Raw genomic sequence first — 27,856 nt, forward strand, 5'->3', positions numbered from 1 at the left:
CTCCCCTCCCTTTCCCTCCTAAAATTGTATCCAAACGGACCCTAAAAGTCAAGAGAAAAGGAAAGAAGTATCACCTTTAATCAATGCTGAACTGAGAATCAGAAGAACTCAACAGTCTGTTGATGAACAACTCCTATCTGACACATATTCACTCATGCAGCGAATCTTAGTGAGCACGGTGATTCCTTCACTGACGCTGGCTCAGGTGAAAAATTGATGAGCATCAAAATCTTTGGGTCTCCATTTAGACAAGGCTGAAAACGCAACAGAAACAAACGAATGAAAAATTTTCTAGTTCCATTACTGTTCTGGACACAAGATTCACTGTCGAATTCTTCTAACCCACTACAGAGTAGTAGTGGTCCGTAGTAGGCATTCGTCGCTACAGAAGAACACTCACATGTATAGTACAGCAAGAGAATTTTGAGACCATGCCATCACAAATCATAAATACATCAACCATTCAAGACAATTTCTAGATTGACTATCAGTTGTCAAATGTCCAAGGATAAACTGAGGTCAGTACATAATAGCCTCACAACTTGAATTTGAAACTCTGATGAGCAAATACTTCTTATCTATTTACAACAGCAGATTACAGGCAGTACCACACCCGAAAGCAAAATTTTAAAACCATAATGACTAATAACAATACTCTTGAAACATACTTGAGCCCCAATCACTCGACCCAACTGACTGATGGTCCGAACGGAGTAACCTGTTTGCCAGGTTTACTCAACTCCGATGTTATAAGCTACAGTCCCTTGACTTAACTTTAAAAGTTATAACATAGCTACAGTAACTTGTATTAACCACAATCTACAAGGAAGGTAATTGTAGATCGCCATTGTGGTTTGCGTTTCCTGGGAAAACGCGCTGCATGTTTTGGCATTGACATAGAGCATCACATCTTTAAATTTGGGTGCTGTTAGAGACCCAGATAAAATGGACTGGATAATTTTGCAGCCCAAAAAGGACACCTTTCGCAAAGATGGCTACTCGATTGTATCCTCTGGATTACTTACCAACAACTGTTGCAGCTTATTACAATGGTGGAGGGACGCGTCTTGTAATTTAAGAGCTGAAATTGAGCCTGGTCAAAAGTGTTCCAGCTTGTTACAGGACATGGTTACAAGTGATTCAAGTGATGAAAGAAGATAGCGGCTCCGTTTTTCGGGATGGAAGAAACGATTTATAAAAGAAGCCAAACCCAATAAATTTAACTGCTTGAGGCTCAGGAGCTTGATATGTGAACCAGCATTGATCACAAGTGCTTCCATGTCACCTTGATTGAAAGAAATTGGAGTTGGTGTACAGAATCCTCGAGGACGTGAGCTTCAATTAAATAACTCCACTTCAAATTCAGCCAAAGTGGGGGAACAAATACTCTTAAAGAGATGCAGAGGTATGAGATTCAGTAATGGCAAAGTATTCAACTCTTAACGTTTTGACATGCCCACAAAATGACGTCAAAGCATCATTTACAGCATTGTACTCCTCTTTTTCGAACAACTCTTTCAATGACTGGCTACCCTTAACCGTTAAACTCTTCCAAATTTGGCAGCTGTGAATACATCCATACAAACCCACTTCTCTCCTAAATCTGATGATGAAAAGGCAGCATCACCATCCTGAAAATGAAAATCAGCGAGTGTTACGACAGTAAATGTAGGTACAGTACAAACAGTATGCAGAAATAACTCGACGTTTTGTTTATAATTTATAGATAACAATGCAAGCAAACAGTAGAAGCCATCAAAACGCTTCAAAAATCACAAGTTTACTGGGCCTTCTAAGGTTCCAAGGCTCCTGCAAAATAACTTGTTGTCCCAAAAGAAGCAAAATGATAATCTAAGATTGTGTATTGACTACCATGCACTCAACATGAGGTATTACATCCAAGGCTCCCTGCAAGGTGCCCTCTTTAGCTGATAATGAATAATGTCGCCCGCACGAGATAGACTAGCTAGCTTTGGCGTCTGTCAAAACTATGAATGTCTACTGTGTGGAGCAGATAATGAGAGCATTAATCATCTATTTTTGTGGTGCTAATATGCTACGCAGCTACAGCAAATCAGTTTGAGTGGAGGGTGAGTCAGTATGGGATGAAGCAACTGTTCAACTGTATTCAAAGGCGTGGTGTACATATATTGCATAAGCATATCTGCTAGATGGTTTAAATGCTATGAGCTATAATGTAATAATGTATGGCATATGCGGAGCCGGAATGATATCTTGTGAAATGCTCAAGTGGAGAGGATTGACTTAGTTGTCACTAAAGTCAAAAGAGAGAACTACTATAACTATAAGATACAGGGATGCGATATAGCTAAATTTTCGAGTACTACTAAAGAGTTGTACCATAGAATCCTCAATTCTTACGAACGTGAGTGTGTCTTACTAACTGTTATCCTAGGCATTGGCCTGCGTGCTCTTGTATTTAGCCTGTTCTAGGACCGGTTCAAACGATATAAATATAAACAAAGACGACAATTGAAGTAGTCCTAGTCCCAAAAGAGCAAGAATTAGGCAAAATTGAACCAAAGATCATGGAGATTAAAATTTCAAGGACAAACAGGAAACGGTGACGACACTGAACCCCAGACATGAAACATCTGGAGTTAGATTTTCCAGCAATGCTATGGATTGTCTCTTTCTGGTCTTCCCCAAACTTCTACTCTCACAAACCGATCAAATAGTATCCGACAACCAACCGCTTGCATTTGTCATTCATGTAAGTAAAATATAAAGTATTCCGTATTTTATACTTAGGTGAAAGGAGAACGTTGGAGAAAAAACCCGAAAGAGAAGGTCCTTAAAATTTTATCGCATTTTTGTACTAACTTTTATATACAGAAACAATTATTAAACACATGAAATTGCTTGAAATGACATAAATTTGAAGAAGATAACCCTAATCACAAGCCAAACAAACCCAAAACAGATCAAATAAATAACAGTTCACAAATTAAACAAATTTAATCGCAATAACAACGCAATATGAACTAAAATGCAACAATTATAAACCCTAAAAATAATTGAAATGGAAACGATAATGCGCGAACAAAAAAAATAGATTAAAAGGAAGTGGAATTACAAGTTCATACTCACATTTGATACCATAAATTCCGTGATTTAGAAGAATTTAAAAATGAAATTGCTGGATTAATAGAGGAAATTGAGAGAGTGCAAATTTGTCTAAGTATATTCGGTCGTTGATTAAGGTAATGGGGAAGCGAGACATTGAGAAAGAAACGGAGAGGATCCGATTTGAATTGGATTGATCGGTAAATTTGGCTTTTGCAAATTGAATGTTTTTTTTTTTTTTTTTGGTGTAAACCGGGTTGTCCACTGTCCGACAACAGTGTATAATCCCCTCGCCGCGGGTGCTCTCACGAAGAGTTAAACGGCTGACCAAAGAATTTGCTCCATTCCCATGGGCAGGGATCGAACCCCTAACCTCATGGTTAAGGGATGAAGTGAGCAACCACTACACAAATTTTAAGAAGCAACAGATAACATTTGAGGGTGTCAGTACGCGTTAAACGTTTCTCAGACGAAAATCGGGTATTCCTTAAAAATAGATAAATATTTGTTATATAGGGCTGAAATCGGATATAGTAACTAATCAAGCGACCTCAGACACTTGGCAGAAAAATTGGAGAAAAAAAAACATGACCCGGTACGACCTCCTCCAAAACGGCTCAAATTAAGTGTATAATACACGGTTTTCGGGATTTCAGGGTCCCGGAACAAAAATGTCTGTAAATCATACGGACGGTTCCTCGGATCAGATAAAGCAGCCACACAAAGTTTGAGAAGCAACAGATAATATTTGAAGGTGCCGGTATGCGATAAACGATTCTCGGACCCGACCCAAACTAACCCGACCCGAACCCAACCTGATTGACCTGTTTGCCAAGGTCTAGCAGTGATAGGGGGCGGAACCAGGCCCATTCTACTAGGGCTATAGCCCTAGTTGTTTCCAGTACATATACATAATAGAGTAGCAAAGAATCAACTCATTCAATTTGTCACAGTGGTGTTGCTTTTAGTTTATAGAGGGAAGACCTGGGTTCGATTCTTTACGATATAAGCATCAATTTTAACTCATATTTCAGGTATAATAACAAATGAGTTAAGCACGGGCAAGTAAGAAAACATATTATATGTTCATCATTGATAATGAAGTTCACTAATATCATCTTACAAACTCAATTTAAGTGGTTAGTCGCTATACGTCTTACGAGTAATCAAGTATTGAAAAGTGGATCTTCCCCTTTTATTCTGACACAAAAATTAAGGAAACACACTACCCCACCATATAATTAAATTTGGACCACACAAATACACTACCCCACCATACAATTAAATTTGGATCACACAAACACTTACTAAAAAAGGAAATAGGGAAGTTATTGTGAATAGACGGAAATGGAAATAGGGAAGTTTATATTGAATAGGAGGGAGTATTATTTTTCTTACACATCACCATCCATTAATTAAAGTTAGGACCGTTAGATCGTTTTGGGATAATATATCTAGACGTTGAGAGATAATGGAGAGGAAAATTAATAGAGAGAATCCAAATTAACTAGAAACCTATACAAAATTTAATACCATGAATAGAACACCATATGATGTACGATTCATAGTTTATACGCCCGGTAAGTAGTTTCGGCATCACCGCTCATATCTTCCATTAGTTATTGTGAATTTGGTAATGTAAAATTAAGTAACACGCAATAATCAAAATTAAATTAATTTCTTAGAATATTCCACATTTCGTAATTTTATTTAGAATCCAACAAACCTAGAATTAAGTTTAACACCTAAAAACAGAAAGAGGCGGTAGTCTTAATTTAATTACTTGGAGTACAAACAATCCTTACTTAGTTAAGGATTTAAGGTAATATTCCTTTGGCATAATAGCATCTATTTATAATTATCAGCGTAAATTAAGAGCTAACCTCTCCATAATACATACCTATAAATACCCTTAAAAAATCTATCAAAAATTAGTATCAACAACAATAACACAAAAAAAAAGTGCTAGCAATAATATCGTCATAATATCGATAATGGAGGGTATTATAGCGATTTTCGACTTTGATAAGACGATCATTGACGTCGATAGTGATAATTGGGTGGTCGATGAGTTAGGTTTTACGAAACTCTTTGATAAGCTTCTTCCTACTATGCCATGGAACACGCTTATGGATACAATGATGAAAGAAATTCATGCACAAGGATGTACTATTGATCGAGTTTCCGAGGTTTTAACAAGGGTTCCGATTCATCCTCGTGTTGTGGCAGCCATTAAAGCCGCGCATGCTATGGGGTGTGATTTAAGGATTGTGAGCGATGCAAATACATTCTTCATCGAAACCATATTGAGTCATCTTGGGGTACGCGATTATTTCTCGGAAATTCACACAAATCCGAGTTACGTGGATGACGAAGGAAGATTGAGGATATTTTCGCATCATCAAGATTTCGACAAGTCTTCTCATGGATGTTGTAATCCATGCCCTCCAAATATGTGCAAGGGAGAAGTGATTAAAAGGATACTACTCGAGGAAGCGAACAAGAAGATCGTTTATTTAGGAGACGGTTGTGGAGACTATTGCCCGTCTTTAAAACTAAGGGATGGTGATCATGTTATGCCAAGAAAGAACTTCCCGGCTTGGGACTTAATTTCTGGAAACCCTAGTTTGATTAAAGCCAAGATACATGGATGGAGCGAAGGAGCTGAGCTTGAGCGAGTTTTACTATCTACAATCCAAGAGATTAACTTGGCTCGATTCCTTAATGTTGATTTAGGAGATCGAACATTGGCAAGAAGTGACGATTTATTGAAAAACCGACCTACTGGATTAGATTTAGCCTCCTCGCTTCTTGTTCGAGGCATGAGCTGATGGTTTAGTCACCATAATTATTCTGGATTGAGATTTTTTCGTTATAAAAATTATGTAAGCGGTCCTTAATTCGCGTTAGACTAGTCATTGTATAATATACCGTCTTAATTATCTGAATTATATAATGTGAATGTTCATATGTAGTTGATATCACTTCATATGATCTATATATATATTTTTTGAAATACTTACGGAGTAGTACGCATTTAGGCTTTAGCACTCAAGTCCGGTGTAGGGATATTAACCGATGATCTAAGTCGAAACTATCCTATCTGAAAATGACCCGATTGTCTATACTGAACATTAATAAACGTGACCTGAAATTACCTTGAACTGACCAGACACATACCTCAATTGATTAATTTTTTTTAAAATTTTTTTTTTTTATAACAAGGGGATTGAATTACCCCGGGACCATGCATTCCCGCACCACCACATGGATCATGTAAGTCACCCCTTCGGGGGCTCCAGTGGTTAAGAGAACATCGTCCTAGCTGGTAGTCGAACCCGAGACTTCTCAACTCCTGCATTTCTGCAAGTTCAAGGTTTAACCCGGCTACCACTAGACTAACACCACTTGGAACATAATAAGCACTCGCTGCCTCGTCTTAACTCTTTAAGGTTATGACGTAAGTGCATTTCGGATCAGATTATCATATAATCTTTCCATGAGGCTGAAACATTAAGATAGTTAAGACCCCATGATAGTCATAAATGTATGAACCATTCTTGTAGATGTAGATCTTATTAGAGACTATTAATTATCATTTCGAATTACTTAATGTGATCTTGTCTAGTGCCCATCACAGTCAACTCGTCAAGAATTGACATGATCAGATCAGATGATCTGCAAACAATTTTCGGCGGAAGAGCATTCTTAAAATACTGTTCAACTGTAATTCTTGAGTAACTGCTCCACCATGAAGACATTTTCTTTCATGGAAAGAAATTTTCTTGCAGAAAGTTTCCAACCAAATAGTAACATCACAAACAGCTCAAGACAAAAGTCAACTGTTGGAATCGATCAAGAAAAACTAGATTATTTGTAACTAGCAATAACAAAGAAACTTGTATATAGTACTATAGTAGTCACTCACGGTAGCTCGTCAGGCTGTGTAGATAGCCAATATATTTCAACACGTGTCCTTTCCAGCGCATTTTTTCCACACTTATGCGAGTCCCGGGAACCTTCCCAGAAGGTCGCCAATCCTAAGATCACTAGACCAGCCAAACACGCTTAAGTGTGTAGTTGATTAGGACCAGCCAAGCACGCTTAACTGTGTAGTTCTTTTGCATGGATAACCGAAAAAGAAAGTGCGCGCTTTGTTGATATGAGTAATACATTCAATCCCTTTAAGCACTAGTCATTTAAACATATCAATAGACCTCTTCAAAGTGGTACCCACCCGAATAACGTATTCAATTCAGTGGAGTATTACAAAAACTGACCTGAGTGACCTCATTGCTACATTTACTCACAACTCACAAGATATGTTGCCATGTGTGTTTATTACTTAAATTATTATATTTTGAATAAGTTTGTACTCCGAAATTTTTAAGTCAAACAGCACTACATATTTAAAAAAAAAACTTGCTTAGCATTATGCAGAGACAAGTTATGGCACCCTCACTTCATCCCCACATCACAAAACTATCTTTTCTAATTCTTGTTCAACTTCTACTCCAAATCAACAATCTCATTCCCATCGAATCACAATCGCATCCTCTACTCGTTAACTACGTGTGTGTCGACGAAAATGGCAATTTCACAGAAAACAGCCTATATCCAGACAACCTAAATACACTCCTAACCGATTTAACAACCCAATCAGCTAACTATTCCTTCAGCAGCTCTAGCCGCGGCCAAGGCTCTAACAAAGTCTATGGTCTATTCAATTGTCGAGGCGAATGCATCTAACCCTGATAAGTTCGAACGAGTATTGTCAAATACGATGGACGCCCTGATTAATAAGGCAACAGATGAGAATACTTCAAATCATTTCGCAACAGGAGATGCGCCTCTTTCGTCATCTTTGACTTTATATTGTCTAGTGCAGTGCACTCCTGACCTTACTGGACCCGACTGCTACTCATGTTTGCGTGCTGGGTTTGATCAAAGTCGTGTATTTGATTGTTGTGGGGGCCCAAGACTGAAGTTGTTCGTTTTTCGGCCTAGTTGCACTGTGATGTGGGATACGGCACTTTTTTACACTGTTAGGCCTTCGCCTCCGCCTCCACCTCCACCTCGAACATTACCTTTACCTTCAGGTAAATCCTAATATACATTGATTCTTCGATCATTTATATGAATTAATTGTTGGTCGCCCACGTAAGACTGTCTCGTATAAGGTTTTTCTGTATAAATTTTGGGATATTCTCTCGTGTACCCCTGAACTTTTTCGTTTTCTAAGGTGTACCCCTCGTTTTTCACCCAAAAACTTTGACCGACAATAATTCTATGTTACGAGCTCAGAAAACGGTAATTTTTTTTTTTTCAAACCAATTATCTCGTCAGGGCCTTGAATTTGAAAAAAAAATCACCGCTTTTTGAACTCGTAGTCGGTAGTTATGGTTGATCAAAGCTTTTTTAACTAATAAACTTTGATCGACCATAATTCCCGACTATGAGTTGAGACGTCGGTGAATTCTTTTTCAAAGTGAAGACCTCTTAAAGAGAGGTGGTCAATTTGAAAAGAAAAAAAAAAGTCTATCGTATTCTGAACTTGTAGGCGTGTATCCAATAGTTATTGACGGTCAAAGTTTTTTTGCAAGAAAAGAGGGGTATATCTTAGAAAACGAAAAAGTTCAGGGGTACATGAGAGACCCAAAAATCATTTATTTTTCCTATAATGAAATGTCGAGAAAATAAGTTATGTCGTGGTAACTTAGCTTTAACAAATCGTTTGTCGTGAATCAGGTAAGGGCATAGGGTACTACCTGATTAGAGTCGGAATTCCTGTTGCTGGCACATTAGCATTGCTTCTCTGCGCGATTGCAATCTTCGCTTTGATGTGGAAAAGAAATCAGCAAAGGCCGGGTAAGTAAAACTCAAATGTGAGGAGCTAATACTTAACCTTTGTAGTAAATGTCTTTCTTCTAAGACAATTTCACCTTATTATCATCTAGATATCCCTTCGGTTAGACCTGCCGATAGAAACACAAAAGATGCTTTGCAATTCGACTTGGAGACTATAAGAAGGGCAACTAACAACTTCTCCGATGCAAAAAGACTCGGTCAAGGTGGATTTGGACCAGTTTACAGGGTAATACTAAAGCAAATACTTTTCCGACTCCTTAAGATTTAAGTTTTTTTCCCTTTGCTTCGTAAATTTTAAATTACTGTCACTTGTAATTATTTTTCTATGTAGGGAACGCTTCCAAATGGACAGGAGGTGGCAGTAAAAAGGCTATCGGAAGAATCTTCACAAGGTGACCGGGAATTTGCAAATGAAGTCAATTTACTAGCGAAACTGCAGCACAGAAACCTGGTCAGATTATTGGGATTTTGTTTGGAAGGAGAAGAAAAATTGCTTGTTTATGAGTTCTTGCCCAACTTGAGTCTTGACAAATTCTTATTTGGTAGACTACTTCTTTAAACACATAATTTTATTTTATTTTTGTACTCGAAAAATGATGAACACACGGAAGACAATCTCGTTTATTTACGCTGGTTTTACAGATCCAAACAACCGCAAGTATTTGGATTGGCCAACACGATTCAGGATCATTATGGGAATTGCACGCGGACTATTGTACCTTCATGAAGACTCTCGTCATACAATTATACACCGGGACCTTAAGACGGGTAATGTCTTGCTCGATCAGGAGATGAACCCAAAAATAGCAGACTTCGGCCTTGCTAGATTGGTTAAGTTAGACCAAACTCAAGCCAATACCACTACTAAAATAATTGGAACACAGTAAGTCATTATTCTTTATATTTCGGAGAAACCACAACAGTTTAATTTCTGAAATGTCTTGATACATGATCATGATGCAGTGGATATATGGCACCAGAATACGTAATGGCGGGTGTGATCTCTATTAAGACGGATGTATACAGTTTTGGTGTCCTACTTTTGGAGATTATCAGCGGGCGAAGCAATAACTTGTTCCATCAATCCCTAGGAAGGGACAGTCTTCTTAGTCGCGTAAGAAAAATGAAAACATTTTTCTTGTCCATAAAATGGCCGAGTCAAACACGCTAATGACTGTTTTTCTCGTTGATACAGGCTTGGAGACTTTGGAATTCAGGCAATGTCATGGAGCTAGTGGATCCAGCATTAAGCACCGATGTATCGAGAGTTGAAGTCCTGCGATGTATCCAACTAGCGTTATTTTGTGTACAAGAAGACGCAGCTACCAGACCAACAATGGCATCGGCGGTCCTCATGCTAAGTAGCAACTCTTCCGATTTCCAATCACTTCCAGGGCCTTCACCATCATCATCATCAGCATATTCCGTAACCTTGGACAATAATAGACAAGGGCCACCTGAATTCGATGGACAAAACAACGAGTTTCATTATACCAACAACTCTGTCGGAAACTACCAGTCTGACTTGTATCCACGTTGATACTGTCGGACAAACTCTACCATACAAATACGTGTCATATGCCTAGAATTAAAGAAAAACTAATACGGAAACTCTGTATGGTCCTACCCAAGTTATGTTGAAAATAGTTTTCAGCATTGTAATGATCGATACTATTGAATATCGCGTGGTTTAAACGAATTTCTTAGACCTTCCGAGGCTCCTTACAAGAGTTCTTGTTGTCCCCAGATAAGCAGAACTATAATCTAATGTTGTGTATCGCAGACAAGTGATCGATACTGTAGATAAACAATGTAGTTCATATTCAAATCCATTTCAGAAACACCACGAAGAAAACATCATCGATTTCACTACTCATGTAATTTTCACAAATTATTATTAACACTACAATCTAACAAATAATACTAATAACAAACAAAGACAACAATTGAAGCAATCATATTCTCAATATATAGAATTTGGGTTTCGCTAAAATGATGTCGAACTCATGGAAAGAAAAAATCTTTGTCAAAACAGAGAGGTAAACACAGACAATTAATAAAAAAAAAATCGGGAACCGTGTAGAAAAAGTTTACTCTTAAGAGCCAGACGAGCCAGACTGCTGGTAGCAACCTCTCTATCCCTCAGGCTGAAAGATTCAGATAGTTGAATAATGTCGTCGCAAAAGCCGAGATATTTCTATAGGAAATATTCTTCCTGAGAGATACTTCTACAAGAAGCCTTCTTATATTTTAGAGGCACCTTTATAAGAAAAAATTATTCCTGAGAAAGTCGAACAAGCGAAAACAAGAGATGGACTTACTTCACCCCTTCATCACGATACTCGTACAACTCTTAGCTAGACTATGAGCCAAGTTATTAAGAGTTTTTGGTACAAAACTTAAACATAAACAGTGAAAAGAAGGTAACAAAAGCGAAATATCATCCAACATCCCCGTCGAAAGGCGATGTTCCTTGTCAAGCCCTGCAATTGGGGAAAGAATTTGGAGACCATCAGAAGATAAATCTACGTGTAGATGACCCTGATTAATAGCCTATTATTTAAGACGGTCTTTTCTAGTAATGGTTAATAAAGTGGTTAATCTAAGCTATGAGACGGTCTCCAATCTCTATAATAGCTTAGATTTACAAGCCAACCCGTGAAAACATATACAGAAATATTTGATTTTCTATTGACAGTGTTTCAGAGTTGAATTTGAAGTAAAAAATAATAAAATATACTCCATATTTATTTTGGAGAAGATGGTATGAAGATGAATAAATTTGATCAAGAGGACCCGTAAATAATGAGTAGTAATAGATGAGAAAATGCTTGTAAATTCCTAGATGATTATTTCTATGGACATGCGACATGACTCGGGAAAAAGGATTGAGACCGTCTTATAGGAGAAATGGTGAATATAAACATCTCATATATAAATGATGTCACTTACTAACCAATCCATCAATCTTCATTAATATCATCATCATCTTCTTCTTCTTCTTCTTCTTCTTCTTCTTCTTCTTCTTTATCATCATGATCATCATCATCATCACCACCACCATGCTCATCATCATCATCATCATCACCATGCTCATCATCATCATCATCATCACCATCCTTAAGGAAGTGGTTTAGGTCGTCATATGGCAGCATTGAATACTCTTCTCCATCGTATGTGATTTGAGTTAATTTGGGTGCCGCTAAACGTCTGAGTGAGAATGCGTGGAGACTATGACAACGGTCGATATACACAACCTCCAAAGAAGGTAATTGTAGATCGCCATCATAATTTTGGTTTCCTGGGAAGAAGCACTGCATGTTGGAGCATACAACTAGCTTCACCTCTCTTAATTTGGGTGCTGTTAGAGTCCCGGTTGAAATGTACTTGATATTAGAGCAGCCCGAAAATGACACCTTCCGCAAAGACGGCAGCTCGATTGTATCCTCTAGATTACCTACCAATAAGTGTTGCAGGTTACTGCAACAGTCGATGGACACGTCTTGTAATCTGGGAGCTGAAATTGAGCTTGACCAAAAGTGTTCCAGCTTGTGACAGTGTTCGATTACAAGGGATTCAAGTGATGGAAGAAGTAAGGCGGCTTCGTTTTTCGGCATGGTAGAAATGCCTATAAAAGATTCCAATTTGGATAAACATAACTCCTTGAGGCTAGGGAGCTTGATTTGCGAACCAACGTTGATCACAAGTGCTTTCATTTTGCGACAACTAGAAATTTCAAGAAATTGAAGTTGGTGTAATGAATTAAGGACATCAGCTGAAGTTAAATGATTCCACTTCAATAAATCCAAAGTGAGGGAAATAATACCCTTAAAGAGATGCAGAGGTATGAGATTCAGTGATGGCAATCGTCCCAACTCTAATGTTTTAACCTGCCCGCAAATCATCGTCAAAGCATCATTGACAGAATTGTAGGCCTTTTCTTCAAACAACTCTTTCAATGACTCGCTACCCTCAACCTTTAACCCTTCCAATTTGGGCAGCTGTGAATATAACCATACAAACCCACCCTTCTCCCCTGAATTTGATGATGAAAATACAACACCATCTTGAAAATGAAAATCAGTGAGTGCGAGGGAAGAGAGATTCTTCAAGACTACGCTCGGGATCTGTCGCAACCCTGTTGAACTGCCTAGTTCCAGTTGTCTTAACTTCGGAGCAGGATTTGACGTCGTCGTCAATAATTGCATATCCCACAGTCCCCTCACTTCATCATTCACACTTATCACCTTTAGCTCTTCCAGACATGGAAAATCAATCTACAGTTAGAACAATTCCGTTAGCTAATTAACTACCATGTATATGTGTAAAAGAACAGAGTATATTATTCTGGTTACCTTTTCATTGAAAAAGGCTGAAGAATTTTCTAACTTGGCAAACATTTTCATGCTCTTCACTTCGTGCAAAGTCAACGTTTTTAATTTTGGGAACACCAGTTTGGATCGTCCCCCATAGAAACTCTCAAGATTGTCCCCCATACTTTGTTCACCAATCTCTGATTCTTCTATTTCTTCATGAGATATGACTTCATGCATCTCCCTACAGTAGCTTATACTTAAGTTTTCAAGTTGTACAAGGTTAGAAAATACAGAAGGTGAGCCGACATTCGACAACTTGTGACAACTGAAAATTTGTATATTCTTCAAATTCTGAAATCCAGGTGTATCAATTTCCTTGCCCCACAATTTACCAACATTCTCGCACCAGTCCAATCTAAACAACTCTAAGGATGGTAAGCCAATCTGCAAAATTTCAAAGATACACGTTACACTTTTTGTACTGGTAAAAATCATCCATTTACGCATGACATTATATGATACTCCGTATTTGATAAGTACATTAGTCTTGATGCAGAATTTTTTGTGTGGAGAAAATATGCATAACAAATGAGGGTGATAAAGTATATTATAAAAACAAATAACATACCTTCTCAGCAAAGAAAAGTCGAGGCTCCCGCAAAGCATCATAGCTATTAGAAAACTCTTTTGGTCCAACCAAACTTAACAAATGAGGAAGACCGCGGAGTTGCAATGTTTTTAAAAATGGTAGATCAGTAGCTAGTAGTTCTTCATCCTCAACGAATATGAACTCGAGCTTACGACAGTAACTCACATCTATCTCTTTCACGTTACGTGGGACAAGAGGCAGTCCATACCGTAACTCATACAAATAAGACAGTTTAATAGTTTGTAGGTTAGAAAATGATCCTGGTGAAACATCGGCATTATACACCTTCTCTAAACTCTTTAAGAACTCAAGTTTTAGTGATTGGAGACATGGAAAAACTATCATATTACTCATCGTGCGTCCATCGACAATGTATTTGATATCATCGCAGTTATCAAGGTGAAGAGATCTTAGGCTTCTAAACCCCTCTTGGTCCAACTGTGGGACAACACCTTCGAAATTTCTACTTTGCTCCATCTTTAAATACTCAGCCTTCTTAAGTAATAGCTTGTGACAACTTATTTTTACAAAACCACTCATGTCCTCAATCGACGAAAGATATAAGGTACGACAAGAGTTCTGGAAATCCTCTTCAGGAATTACGTCGAACTTCCCAATAGAGATTCTGAATTTATCCAAGTTTTCGATAGATTGACCATCAAATGGCAGTTCTATATCCCTTTCTATCATCTCAAGTGCATTTAAGTACGGTAGCCTAATATTCACAATCGCATTTGCTTCTTCATATTCAGTTTTCTTTTCAAGAACCGACTGCCTCTTATTATACATATAGAGTCCTTCTAATGTAGAGAGTTTATTTAAGACGCTGATGGGAACTAGTGGGAACTTACTAAATATACATCCACCCAAATCTAGTAACCGAAGTTTGCATAAATTCCCAATTTCATTGGGTATGTTTTCCATAGATGATCCGCGTAAACTGAGAACAAGAAGATTAACCAGCTCACCAACTAGTTCAAAGTTTCCCAACTTACAACCCTCCATGCACAACGTTCTCAGCTTCTTTAATTCCCGCATTGATTTTGGTAAACTAGGTTGAAAGTTCACGTTTGAAACAGCTAAAACCTTTAGATTTACCATTCCATTGAAGAAGTTGTCATCAAAGTTTGGCGACAGGTCACCTTTCAGTGTCAGAATTTGAAGCTTACAAGCTTCGACTCCGCTCAGGCGAGAATAATCACTCTTAGACGTCAAGGACATGGCAGTGTACTTATTCAAAGTCTCCTCATCCAGCCAACGAGGAATTGCTTCCACCATGAACTTGTGCTCCTCCTCTACAAGTGATAGAAAAAAAATGAAACAATTATCTTAGTTTTTCCCGTGGATGTTACTCTTCACAATGGCTTTCAAGGCATTCAAATATTTCAAACACAAATAGTTATGAGAGTGGTAACTACTCAGAAAGTCATTAGAAAGCAACATAAACTCTAAAAAGCTAATTTTTCCCTATTTTTTTTTGAGGAAATAGAAAGTTTGACGTTATTTTATACAACGTACCTCTTGCGGCATGTGAAATTGCATAGTCTCGAACAATATCATGAATCTTGACATCCTCTTTGACATCACCTTCCAGTAACATTGACGCTAGCATGAGTTCATTAGCCCATGTAACAGCTTGCTCCATGGCTTCCGAAAGATTGTTCACATGCTCAAACAAGTTTAAACCCATGCCGTATCTCATTAGGCTTTCAATTGATACACTTGAACCAAGAGGGGATAAACAAACAAGCAAGAAGAATATCCTTTTTCCATCAGGTTGTATAAACTTGTAACTCGTGTTCAAGATTGTGAAGGTATGACGATAATCACCACTCATTTGGCTTGAGACAGGCTTTTCCAAGTCATCTGCAAATTTTACCCAACTAGACAAATCCTTATCCTTTAGCGAATTGGCTGTTGCTACAATAGCAAGAGGTAAGCCTCCACACTTGCTCAACAATCTCTCAACCAAATTTTTATATTCTCCAACCTCAGCTTGTTTTCCAGCCTGACTCTTGAATAGCTCTCTAGCTTCATTTATTTTCATCACACCCACCTCGAGTATGTTAACATCTCGTACATCCATGACTCTGCAAACGTCTCTATCTCTAGTTGTGAACAAAAGCTTACAGGTATCTGGAATCCCAATTTCATCTAGATTCAACTTTTTCCAAACATTGTCCAAGATTATGAGTATTTTCTTCCCCTTTTCTGAGTTTAGTCTGTTATATAGTCTAATAGCCCTTTGACCAACATTTTCGACATCATGCAAAGGCAGATCAATCGATTCAGCAATGGCGGCTTGAATGCGCACAAAGTCTGGGGAATCAGAAACTTCCACGATCACTTTTATGGCATATGTATCTCTAACCCTGTGGATGACTTCTTTTGCCAATGTAGTTTTGCCTATTCATAATATTCTGAAGATATTAATCAAATGAAAATAAGTGAAATGTACGTTATATATAAGAACGGCAAAAGTGAAGTAGAGAAAATATGTTTATTTTATAAGTTAACGTAGTTGCTCTTTCATGGACAAAGATTACTCTTTTATGGACTTTTAACCATTACTTTTCCATACCTTTCTTCCTCCAAAAAAAAAAAAAAAAAACACACGCTCTCTAATTCTCTTCCTCACAAAATTAATCAAATCCGTCAAATTATTCAAATTATGAACGTTAATTGTCATGTCGATCAATAATTATAATTTATTAACTTTATTAACTATGTTATATCGAATTAGTACAATTAAATTAATTTAGACCAACGAATTAGGGTTCATTGTTATTTGTTCAGTCGTTAGAAGAGTTCATGAAATAATGCATCAGCATCGTAGCATCTCATCGGAAAAAGAAGCCAAATGATATGAATTGGAATGGCAAATTTTTAAGGTCGGCCCCTTTGATTCTTCTCCAAATGATTTCTTCACAAATTTCTTGTACAACTCCAACTTACATCATCTGATTTTTACTTCTAATGTGTACGGAGTAATAAAGATCTATTTTTTCAACTGGATATTACTCTGAACGACGTAAGTTGTCAAATATTCATCATTTGACTTAAGTTTACGGGAATTAAGATTGGTTTGCTATTTCTTGGCAAGTTGTCAAATAATAACAATAACAATTAACAATTAACAATTACAATAACAATAACAATTAACAATTACTAACAATTAACAATAACAATAACAATATTTGTGTTTTATATCTTTATATTCACATATAACAAATTTATTTTTTATTTATCGGGTCGGCTTCCGCAAAGGTGTAGAACTACCTCCCCATATGCACTTTTTCTCCTCATATGGGGAACCTCACTATTGCACCAACCTCCCCATAATTTGAGGTTCCACCATTATTAGAAGAGGTTCCCCAAAAAAAGTAAAGGTAAATTGTGTTCCTTTTGGGGAGGTTCCCAAATTTTTATATGTAAATGGGGAACCCCTATTTTAATTAAAGTCTAAATAATATAAAACTATAATTTTCACTAAATACTAAATATAATATTTTAATTAAAGTCTAAATAATATAAAACTATAAACTATTTAATCTTTTATTGATGCTATTATTTGAGAATGATTTGACTCATACTATTCATACTATGTATAAAGGAAACTATAAACCATTTTGATTACTTTCATAACAAAAAAATTTAGAGAATTTATAAATTTGAATCGTTAGGTTTGTGGCATAAAAAATATTTTAAAAAAAAAACATTTCAGCACATTATTCAATTCTGTTTACTTAATTCTCTTGGATTAATTTTCAGTTTTTAATTTTTTTTTTTTTTGCTCGAAACAGAATACGATAACGAGAAAAATGAGCAATTAATGAGATATCACTATTATTTTATACTCCCTCTGTCTCAGTCATTTGTTATCTGTTATCTATTTCCATTTTGGAATGTATAGTGAATTGTTATCTATTTCTATTTTTGGTAAGTTTTATATGTAAAAGGTAGTGTGCAAGTGGATGAAATAATAATATTATATTACTTTGTTAGACATCCACTTGCATTTCCTTGATCTTTGTGCTAAATAGAATAGATAACAAACGATCGAGACGGAGGGAGTAGTTCAATTTTACACAGTTAACTAAACTTGTTTATATACTATTTAAAAAAAAAAGTACAGATTAAGTTACGGAAATAGTAAAATTATATGCTTTCTATATTATCTTTTTTCCACAAATTAAGCTACGATTTAAGCTACGATTTTTTCTCATTGGCATTTTCTAATTTAAAAAATAAATATTATTCATTAGTGATTTTTAGAGGGTAGTTTAATAGTTTTACAACTTTAGTTTTAATATTTGTTTTCTAATATATAAAAGTAGTATGTTAATTTGTAAAACCAAAAAGATACTCCCTCCAATTTCATTTATTGTTACTCTTTCCCTTTCCATCCATTTTCCTTATTGTTCCCTCTTTCCTTTTTTGGACAGCTTTGTGTGGTCCAAAATCAATTTGATGTGGGGTCATGTGTATTGTGTGGTCCAAATTGATTCCCTTATTTCTTATGCCAAAAAGAAAGGGGAACAATAAATGAAATTGGAGGGAGTAATATTTTAATATTTAGGAAGTGATTTTTTTATCATAAAAACTTTATGTGGTCTAGTGGACCGGATCTAGATTCACCATAAGACATAAGCATTTGCATTTGGATTTTATATGATCCTATCAAGATCCTACCCTCTCCGTATACATTAGTTATGAAATATGTTTCGTATAACTTTAATATATAGCGATGATATTATAAGTACTATAATATTATCTCAAACTATTGTGTTACTAGCGATTCTCAATAATAACGTTCTAAGTTATAGAGATAGCAATTAGTCTCCATCAAGACGAATATATGCGTCTCAAGATTAAAACGGGTCAAATAATATATAAGACAAATATTTAGCTAATATCTAGACATTCTGCTTTTATCTTATCTAATTTATTAGACTTGTTTTAAGTTTAAGAGGAATATCTTTGTTTTAAAGAAGAATTTGTAGATAAATAGAAGGGCATTCTGGTGAATTGATATAGTAACGATTTGCAATGAAGTGAAACTAAGCGAAAAAAACGGTGTAGAAGTCAAAAGAACAAGCAAGAAATTAAGCAATAAAAAAAAAAAAAAATACCTGTACCTCCCATGCCAAACAAACCAATAGCATCAACTTGATCTTTATTCAGCTTCTCTACAATTTGGTCCAGGAGGTGATTCCTGGAATCCAGGCCCTTCAAAAAATGTGTAGGAACGTCCGGCAAGTCTACAGTTCTAATATGCACGGTTACGTCACCTTGTGGACATTTATTTATAAGTTCGTCTTTTATACGATCGGCCATCAATTTAGCAGCTTTGCTAATTAGATAGCGACCATGGTAGTTGTTGCAGGGTGAGAGCGAAGAGCAACAACCTCTTTGTTGTTTCGCGTTGTCATCCATCTCCGTCTGCAACCCGCGACCCTTTATCCAAAGTCCATCAATGACTTCCCACCCTAACTTAACTCCCTCATCCTCAAAATTAGCATCATCCATCAATTTCCCAAGAGGAGTAACCAGATTGGCTATAGGTGTAAACAAATTCTTAGCAACCTCTTTTATCGTCTTATTACTCCCACTGGCCGCTGGTATCTTACCTAGAAGAGGCTGCACATCATTGGATTCCTCGTCGTTCACGTGATTGAGAGTGTGATTCGGCCAGTGTTCCTTATCACTAGCATTCCTTGCTTCCCTAATAATCTCCTTCATCTCCTCATCGTCTTTTGTAAGATTATCCAAGTCTTTAACCTTCAATGTTCTCATGGCTATTATTCTCATCTCTTTGTCCTCTAATAAACACGTCAATAGTGTCCTTCATCACTTCAATCACTACTTCCGCCACATGCTTATAATCCACTTCTCTAAGTTTCCTCATTTCTTCCTCCTGAGAAATCTTCATATCTTCCTTCAACTTCTTCATCACTTTGACCACCACTCCTTGCATCTCACTTTCCTCACTTATACGCCTCTTCAGATCTTCCTTTCCCATCATTTTCACCAAAAATTTTGCCGTCTCAATATCCTTATACATAAGCTCTTTCAACTCTTCACACTCCGTTAATGTACGGACATCATGAAGCCAATTTGCAGCTTCTGTTGTAATCTTTTTCTGCTCATCATTCCCCACCTTCACCCTCTCTTTGATGTCGTCTTTCTTATTACACACCTCCCTCAGGCTTGTACGAAGTGCATCAAGATTGCCTTCGCAACTTCCTATGTAACCCACATAATCAATAATAGCATCAAACACAAAGGACTTAATCACCTTCACCACTTGCGAAATAATTTCCTGTTCTCCCATTACTTTTCCTTCTCTCGAAGTGACTTTTCCTAAGAAATTAAAACGACAAATCAAGGAACAAAATGTACATTAGTATCATTAAATTCTAAAGTAAGTGTTTTAATATAAAAGCATAGAGCTCGCAAGACTGACCCGACCGACCCAATGATGACCCGTATCCCGATTAAGGTAGGTTCGAAATCGAACTCGACAAGGGTCGTAACCTGAATTGATCCGATACATGTTTCGACTCGACAATTGACTCGGCCGAAAGTGACTCGAAATCTGATCTGATTTGAAAGATAACTCGACATTGACTCGGAATACAACCCAACATTAACGAAAAGTTAAGTCGATAAGACAAAAGATAGCCGACATTATGAACGGTTTTCATAAAAGAATTTAAATTAACTAACCTTATAACATCGCTAGATAAGGTACAACAATCAGAAAAACCAGCCCGATAATGAATTTATGGGCTAAATCAGTGCCATTATCAGAATAACCCGACTCCGATACGAACCAAATAATGACCTGACCCGACCCGGCCCTATCAAAACCCAATCCAACAAATATATCTAAATGACCTAACCGACAATGACCCGACTTAGCAACCCAAACTACCCCAACCTGACTCGGACGTAGTCATAATCCGAATCCGACTCGACCCAAACCCGACCCGATTCCCACCTCCACCTTTACCTGATAAACTGACACATAAGAATTTTGTATCATCGTCGACGTAATTCACCTAGTGTTACATAAAATGACGACATTTAGACAATTTCATTTAAAAATTTCCGGCCAAGAACACAGGTTCTTTTCCAAGATAGTTTATTTTAATTCTCCGACACGCATCTGCGTCTAACCCTAGAATAAGAGTATGAATATTGTAGGCAGCAAGAAATAAGAATTGAAAACACAAAAGGAAGTATAAACTGAACTAAGAAAGAAATGAGAACAGGAAGAAAAATGAAATACGAATTGGAAAACTAAAAATAGGAATCACTAACAAAAACAGACAAGAAGATTTTCGTTAGAACTTACGTTAGGATTAGGAATGGTTGAAGAAAGAAAGAAGATTGAACAAAAGCAATTGATTTTTCAGGTTCGTGCAACTGTGTAGTTATCAAATTGGGCGTATGCCGTACTTATACAGCCATGATCCCAATCTCTAATCTATAATTTAAGTTGACAATATTATTTAATTACTCGAGTTGCAGTCAACTTTTTATATTAATTTTCACAACAGCTAATTACTCTACCTTCTGCCCACCTCATCTCTCTTAGCTGTACTTAAACTGCATTATACTTGTTGGTCGTAATTTTTAATGATTGAACCTATGTTACCCGGACTCTCCGACACGGGTGTTGTGTCCGACGCGTGTCGAGCGTCGGATACGGCTATTTTGTGTGGATTTTTCAATTTTTTGGTCTAAAGTGAAGTGTCAAACTGTCGTGTCGGTATCGGACCAATAGGTGTCGGATACGCGACACGACAGCTAAGTGAAGTGTCGGAGTAACATAGGATTGAACCATACCCCCTCCGTCCCACTCATTAGTTATCAATTGTATTCGGCACAAAGATTAAGGAAGTGTGAGAGAAAGCATTATAATAAAAATATTAGACCATCAAATCTCCCTTGCACATGGGCGCTTGCAAGGTAAAGTTTACAGTAAATAGAAATGACAACTATTGACTCATACACCTATACATGGAAAATGATAACTATGGAGTCCCGGTTATTTGTTTATCTATTCCATATTTGTGTGTCTCGTTCATTTATTTGCCTTTCTACACTTGGAATATTTTTTAAAGGTAATTTGATTATCCACATAAACTATTGTCCACTTGTCATTCAATCAATATTCACAAATGACCCCCTCCTCTCTTCTTGGTTTTTGTGCCAACCAAAGGTAAAGGTAAATAAATAACCGGCAGAGAGGAAGTATTAATTAAGTTTAAGCTTTTAATTAGGATGTCTTTTCACATGTTATACCCGCAATATATAGGTTATCCTAGGCATCCACTCTTCAAAATACACCAACATTCCATTAAATGAATGTATTAAGGTATAAGATCATTAATTACGTCTCGACCATCAGCTCACAAATGTTACTTCCTCCATTCAACTCCACTCTACCAATTTCTATTTTATACACTATTCACATCTAAACATTCATTTTCAATTTTCTCTCAATACGTTAGTGATGATTCGTCTTTACGAGTATATTAAAAATATCTAAATTTTATATTTTTTGCAAATACGTAGCTAACGATATTTAGCGCATAAAACATGCGTTGGCAAACGTGAAAAAAGCAAAGTGGTAGAGTGGAGTTGAATGGAGGAAGTATTTGATTGTGTCTCGAGAGACGTGTTCAGAGAAGACGTGTTCGGAATACAATATTATACTAGTACTCTCATATTAAGTTAAGACTTATTGATTTGGTTAATTCTTGTGTGTTTATTTACAGCACAAATAATGCCAATTTGAGTACGTGTTGGACAATGTCATTAACTCGTAGACATCCTTGTCACCTCTAACTGAATAATTCAGAGTTTCTAAATATATAGAATGATGAATTTATAGTTGACATTTACGTACCTTTTATAATCCCTAAAGGACAAATTCTACGTTTGAAAATGTCTTAAAACAAATAACATTGTTTAGTCCCACTTGTTACCTTTATAAACTTTTAAACTGACAGTATTTCAACTCCTTGTAAAACATTTCCTCCTTTTAAGGATTTATGTTCTTTTACAAAAAATTAAAAAAAAAAAAGTAATAACAAAATAAGTCATTTTCATAAGTTTTTTTCCAAAACAATCCTTCATAATAACTAAATTACCAAAGTAGGGCTCGATCTAAAGTAAACGAAAATGGTTCCACGTAGGTCTGATTTTTTCTTCCAGATTCAGTTCAAAGTTGTTGAATCGCTCAGTGGCTTTGGACTAAAGCTGCTGAATAATTCAGAACTTTTGATGACTTGTACAAAAATACAAATACAAATACCAAAAACAAGTAGAATTTCAGTAATCATTCAGCAGCTTAGTAGCTCCACTTAGTAAAACAGACGTTAAAAAAAGGTTATTGTAGCGATAAAATACCAAACTTTTTTTTTACAGGTTTACATAGAAGCACTGAATGATTCAACGGCTTGATAAACGAACATACACCCCTAGCCACAGTGATAAACAAACAAGATTTTATCTTTTGATGCTGGATGCATGTTCAGAGGAGACTTGTTCAGATTCACTATAATACTAAACTATTATCACTATCATATTAAGTTATCATCTCACGATCTGCACAACAAAATACTAGAGTGCTAATTTCTAAGCGTTGACCAAGCCATATAATTGCCAGTACACATAATGCCAAATTCTAGAGCTGAGTACGAATTGGACAATATCATTAACTTATTGACACCGTCATCCCAAAGTGGACTACTCAAAAAATTTAAAACCGATTAGGTGATTGAGATATGCATAACATAAAGTGATGGATTTTATAATTGTATTGAAAAATTCTCCGAAACGGTTAAACTGCCAAATAGGTAAAAAAAATAATAGCATCTAACAGATTGGTAAAATAAGTGAGAGCCAGTATTGGTGACATTGTTGCCAAAAAAGTTTCATTTTGTTTGATTTTCTTTTCTTCCAACTAGATTTGAGAAACGTCATAAAACTGGCCTTTGAATATTTGACCCGAAACTCATCCTAAACTACACAATTATGGCAAGAAATTTGACGTGATCCGATCTGACCTATCTATACCTGAACAATATGAACCCGATATTCTCATGGTCCTAACAATTCGGCCATAAATGATGAGATCCAAAATGACACATCCAAAAAAGGCATAGCCAAACTGATGTAGTTTTATCCCGAGTTGGACGATGTCATTAGCTTGTGGATATCTCCTCAAGGTGGATTAATCAGAGTTTTTAAACCCCTTAGGTGCTGGAGATATGCATAATATAAAATGACGGATTTATCTTTTATAATCTTTATATTGAAAAATTCTCCTTTTGAACAGCCTTAAAAAAAATCATACTCCAACTAGTCACCATTAAACTTCTAAACTTTTGGATTGACATATTACAACTTCTATAATCTATTTTTGTTTTTGTGTTATTGATGGCCACTGTGATTGTGGCCGTATATTTCTTTATGTTGTATTTTCCTCCGCATCGTATTGACATGACATTCTTTTGTTTTTAGGTGAACAGAGGTAAGACCTTCGACGAAGATTGGAGAAAAAGTAGCTGCTGAATTCCCTTTTAGCAAAAGTAACTGTATTTTCCCTATCACAGTGATATGTTCTCCCACTACTATCATCCACTCTTAGTCTTATATATGGGCCGCAGTATAGAAATGGGACTACATTTGAGGCAGTATTGCCTGCATTTAGGCAAGTTACTGCAACTGTAAATGTGATCGTGTTATCAAGTCTAATAGTTACCGCAACTACATTTGAGGCAGTATTGACCGCATTTATAGTGAAATGACTGAGAATAGGCCGCAACCATCGATTTTTAGATCAAGATTCAAACCGACATTTAGTACAATGCATTCACCCTAATTCATAACCTCCACTTAAAAATTAATATTTCAATTTCACATTAAATAACCCCAACTTCAAACAATTACGATGGTGTTTTCCCAATCTGAAGGTAATCGCAAAAAAGCATTCTATCTTCATCTCCAAAATTTTAATGTTAAAAGGAAAATCATCCTAGATTTCTAAATTTCTGGAGAACCAGTCATCTTGAAGTAAGACTTGGCTAACTTAGCATTAGTCTAGAGAAAAACACTAAATGACTGAGATAATAGCTTCTGCTATGGTGGCCTCTGCCCTCTGGACACAGCAAGTCTTTTTACCTTTAGAAAACAGACATCTACTCCGTCTGTATTCAATCTAATAGTTAAAAGGCAATCACGGGGTGATTCCAGAGAAAATGGTACCAATAAAGAAACTCTTGATAAACCAACAAGGATAGCTTACTGCAACGCTATAGAGTACCCTAAACGACTCTCCACACAGAAATACGACTCAAGGAATGCAATATTGACAGGAAACATACCGCATCAGTAGAGGAACTCTCAAATTTTTCAGCTTTCTGAAGACTCATAACATCAGTGGCAGCACAACAAAATATGGGTGTGAAACAATCTTTTTGCAGCATCCCTGCCATATGACCACATCACAATAAGAGACCATCAATAATGGGTCAGCTTTTTAGTACATAATAAAATTTTAGAATCGCAAAAGAAGTAATGTTGTCAATCTCACGACTCACACAAGTACTATCAATCACTCGCTACTCACCAGATTCCAAATATCTTCAAGGACAAACAACGAAGACTCAAGCATAGCTAAAGAATGTATTTGGCTAAGATGTACCATGGCCAATAAAATGGTAAATGTAGGTACAAAAACGGACCCAAAATGATAGGATGTTCGCACCACAGGTGCTGTACCCTAGCCAAAGCTGAGAGCACTTTTCGGATGGACAACAGCGGCCCAGGCGTGCATTAAACTTACACAAAAGCCTTTGAAAAATAGCTCAAACAAAGGAGTGAGTAGTCTGATAAACCTCAATGGGACAAAAAAAAAACAAAAGATAAACAGGCTTTTTCAACTCACTACTCCAATAGTCCTCCACTAATGGCGTAAAAATACTACATTAAAATTTTCTAGGCAAAGGAAGGGTTACATACTTGAGCATCATTAAATGGACATATAGTGAAGTAAAGCAATTTACTTATAAAAAGTGAATTTCTCTTGAACTTGTCAAACTTCAATGAGACCTCCACAACAGAACATTATAGCCTCAACACATGACATACATCACAAAACGTTAATAAAAATATGCTTACACCTCACGTTTAATGAGTGCACTAGAAAGATTGGGCTTTCAAAGATTGTGGCAAAACCATCACACACACATAGGTAACTGTTTTAGTACGTCTTTATAGCACCTCGAGCTATTACAGACATTAAGTCTAAAGTCCAACCTCAGAAAAATAACTCCAAAAGAACTTGAATGCAAAAGCAAACTCAAAAGATTCAAGAGCAACTGACAAGACATATACCCATCAATGGCAGCAACAACAGGGCGCAAACATGGTCTTCTGCTAGTTCGATAGCACCGGTAAGTGATTGAGCATCTCGGCTGTGTGACCGCCTAGTACACACATACATCTGTAAGGCAGTTTTACATATGTATTATTTTATAACCGTATGTTAATTGACACAAATACATCTACAAAAGAAACTTTTAGTAAACACCATAAGTATGTGCGGTACGAGTATCCATGATGTCTTTACAATACCATAGTGTAAACTGTAAAACCCAAAAAAAAAAAAAAAAAAAAACTAAAAACTGTTTGGCCCTTCCGGATGACAAAAGCTGCATACTGGATGCCTCTACCAGAGTCTGTAATCAACTGAACCGTAGACAGTAACTCAACCAAAATCCCTCCTTTACTAGATAATTCGTAAATCAATGATGTCATCTATCCTCATTCACCAATAAAGATCCGCGCTTAAAAATGTCTCCTCCAGTAAACAAAACCAGTTAACGATCATAAATATGAATACATAATACGCATGCATCAGATGCAATGATACACACTTAGTATAAATACCGTAATATGATGGATTTAACCAAAACATCGCGATACATTGTAATACGAACACAAAATATGTGCGAATTGGGTAACCATACATGAAACAATCGTCGATAGCCCTCATTCCATAAAATCTTCATCAGATTGTTGTACTTTATAGATACATAATCATCCTAAAACACATTAAATTGCTTGAAATGTCCTAAATTTGAAGAAGATAACCCTAATCGCTAGATAAACAAACCTAAAAAAGCTCAAATGAATAACAGCTTCACTTCAATTGAACAAATTTAATCAGAATAACAGCACAATGTGAAGTAAAATGCAACAAATACAAACCCTAATCGGTGAAACAGTAAAATAAATTAAAAGGAAGTGGAATTACAAGTTCATACTCACATTTGATACCGCGAATTCCATAAATTAGAAGAATTTGAAAATGAAATTACTGGATTAATACTTGGTTCAGATTGCTATGATGATGATGATGATAGAATGTCTATTACCGAATTGACGGTCCGGAATAATTTGGGAGTTTATGAAGAAGGGCTCCATTTAAGAACCCAAATCTTCATTTAAGACGAACATACCGGTACACAGGTCAAGTAGTGTACTATTTAACTCGCTTTACTATTAACATGGTCAAGTAGAATCCCCTAAAACTAAAAGAATAAGAAAACACTAACTTTTTCCCGCTCAAATGCTCACACCTATAAGTGGGCCTTTTTTTTACATATTACTATGCTGGGCTTAGTGTACACTGTCAAATTATCTATAACATATACAAGTCCACTAAAATCTACTGTATAATATTAGTACGCTGTCAAATAATCCTAAATGGAGTAATATATCATAGAGGAATGTATATGCAGCAAATAAGTCCACCAATATCAATTAAAATATGCACTAAAAATATCCAAATTTTACATATCTTTGTAATAAAAATAGGGCGCTGATTTTCGCAGTACACATTTTTCTCATCACA

At 36.4% G+C, this 27,856-nt stretch overlaps 3 protein-coding genes and 1 long non-coding RNA gene across 11 annotated transcripts; 2 read left to right on the forward strand and 2 right to left on the reverse strand.

Annotated features, from left to right (window-relative positions):
- Nucleotides 1–521: 521 nt before the first annotated feature.
- Nucleotides 522–3,254, reverse strand: LOC141593041 (uncharacterized). The gene is made up of 2 exons (XR_012521272.1): nucleotides 3,112–3,254; nucleotides 522–1,631 (listed from the first exon to the last, which is right to left on the reverse strand). It is a non-coding gene; the product is annotated as an uncharacterized LOC141593041 (long non-coding RNA).
- Nucleotides 3,255–5,031: 1,777 nt separating this feature from the next.
- On the forward strand, nucleotides 5,032–5,933 carry LOC141593040 (inorganic pyrophosphatase 1-like). The gene has a single exon (XM_074413984.1). The coding sequence runs from the start codon at nucleotides 5,082–5,084 to the stop codon at nucleotides 5,916–5,918; it is 837 nt and encodes a 278-aa protein (XP_074270085.1). The 5' UTR covers nucleotides 5,032–5,081; the 3' UTR covers nucleotides 5,919–5,933.
- A 1,937-nt stretch (nucleotides 5,934–7,870) lies between these two features.
- Nucleotides 7,871–10,495, forward strand: LOC141590782 (cysteine-rich receptor-like protein kinase 10). Its single transcript, XM_074411340.1, has 7 exons — nucleotides 7,871–8,186; nucleotides 8,836–8,955; nucleotides 9,045–9,181; nucleotides 9,287–9,497; nucleotides 9,598–9,838; nucleotides 9,919–10,069; nucleotides 10,151–10,495. The coding sequence occupies exons 1-7, from the start codon at nucleotides 7,871–7,873 to the stop codon at nucleotides 10,493–10,495; spliced, it is 1,521 nt and encodes a 506-aa protein (XP_074267441.1).
- On the reverse strand, nucleotides 10,009–27,443 carry LOC141593035 (uncharacterized). Of its 8 annotated transcripts, none has more exons than XM_074413978.1 (9): nucleotides 27,271–27,443; nucleotides 26,335–26,443; nucleotides 25,323–25,426; nucleotides 19,053–20,283; nucleotides 15,439–16,326; nucleotides 13,900–15,215; nucleotides 13,311–13,715; nucleotides 11,912–13,232; nucleotides 10,009–10,412 (listed from the first exon to the last, which is right to left on the reverse strand). In XM_074413978.1, the coding sequence occupies exons 4-8, from the start codon at nucleotides 19,729–19,731 to the stop codon at nucleotides 11,919–11,921; spliced, it is 4,602 nt and encodes a 1,533-aa protein (XP_074270079.1). In that variant the 5' UTR covers nucleotides 19,732–20,283; nucleotides 25,323–25,426; nucleotides 26,335–26,443; nucleotides 27,271–27,443; the 3' UTR covers nucleotides 10,009–10,412; nucleotides 11,912–11,918. The 8 variants fall into 8 exon arrangements, with proteins under 8 accessions (XP_074270079.1, XP_074270076.1, XP_074270077.1 ...); XM_074413975.1 differs by lacking the exon at nucleotides 10,009–10,412 and adding an exon at nucleotides 11,252–11,438; XM_074413976.1 differs by lacking the exon at nucleotides 10,009–10,412 and adding an exon at nucleotides 11,252–11,438 and having other exon boundaries at nucleotides 11,908–13,232.
- Nucleotides 27,444–27,856: the final 413 nt, after the last annotated feature.

This window comes from Silene latifolia, chromosome 7 (assembly GCF_048544455.1).
Source record: "Silene latifolia isolate original U9 population chromosome 7, ASM4854445v1, whole genome shotgun sequence".
Lineage (NCBI taxonomy): Eukaryota > Viridiplantae > Streptophyta > Magnoliopsida > Caryophyllales > Caryophyllaceae > Silene > Silene latifolia.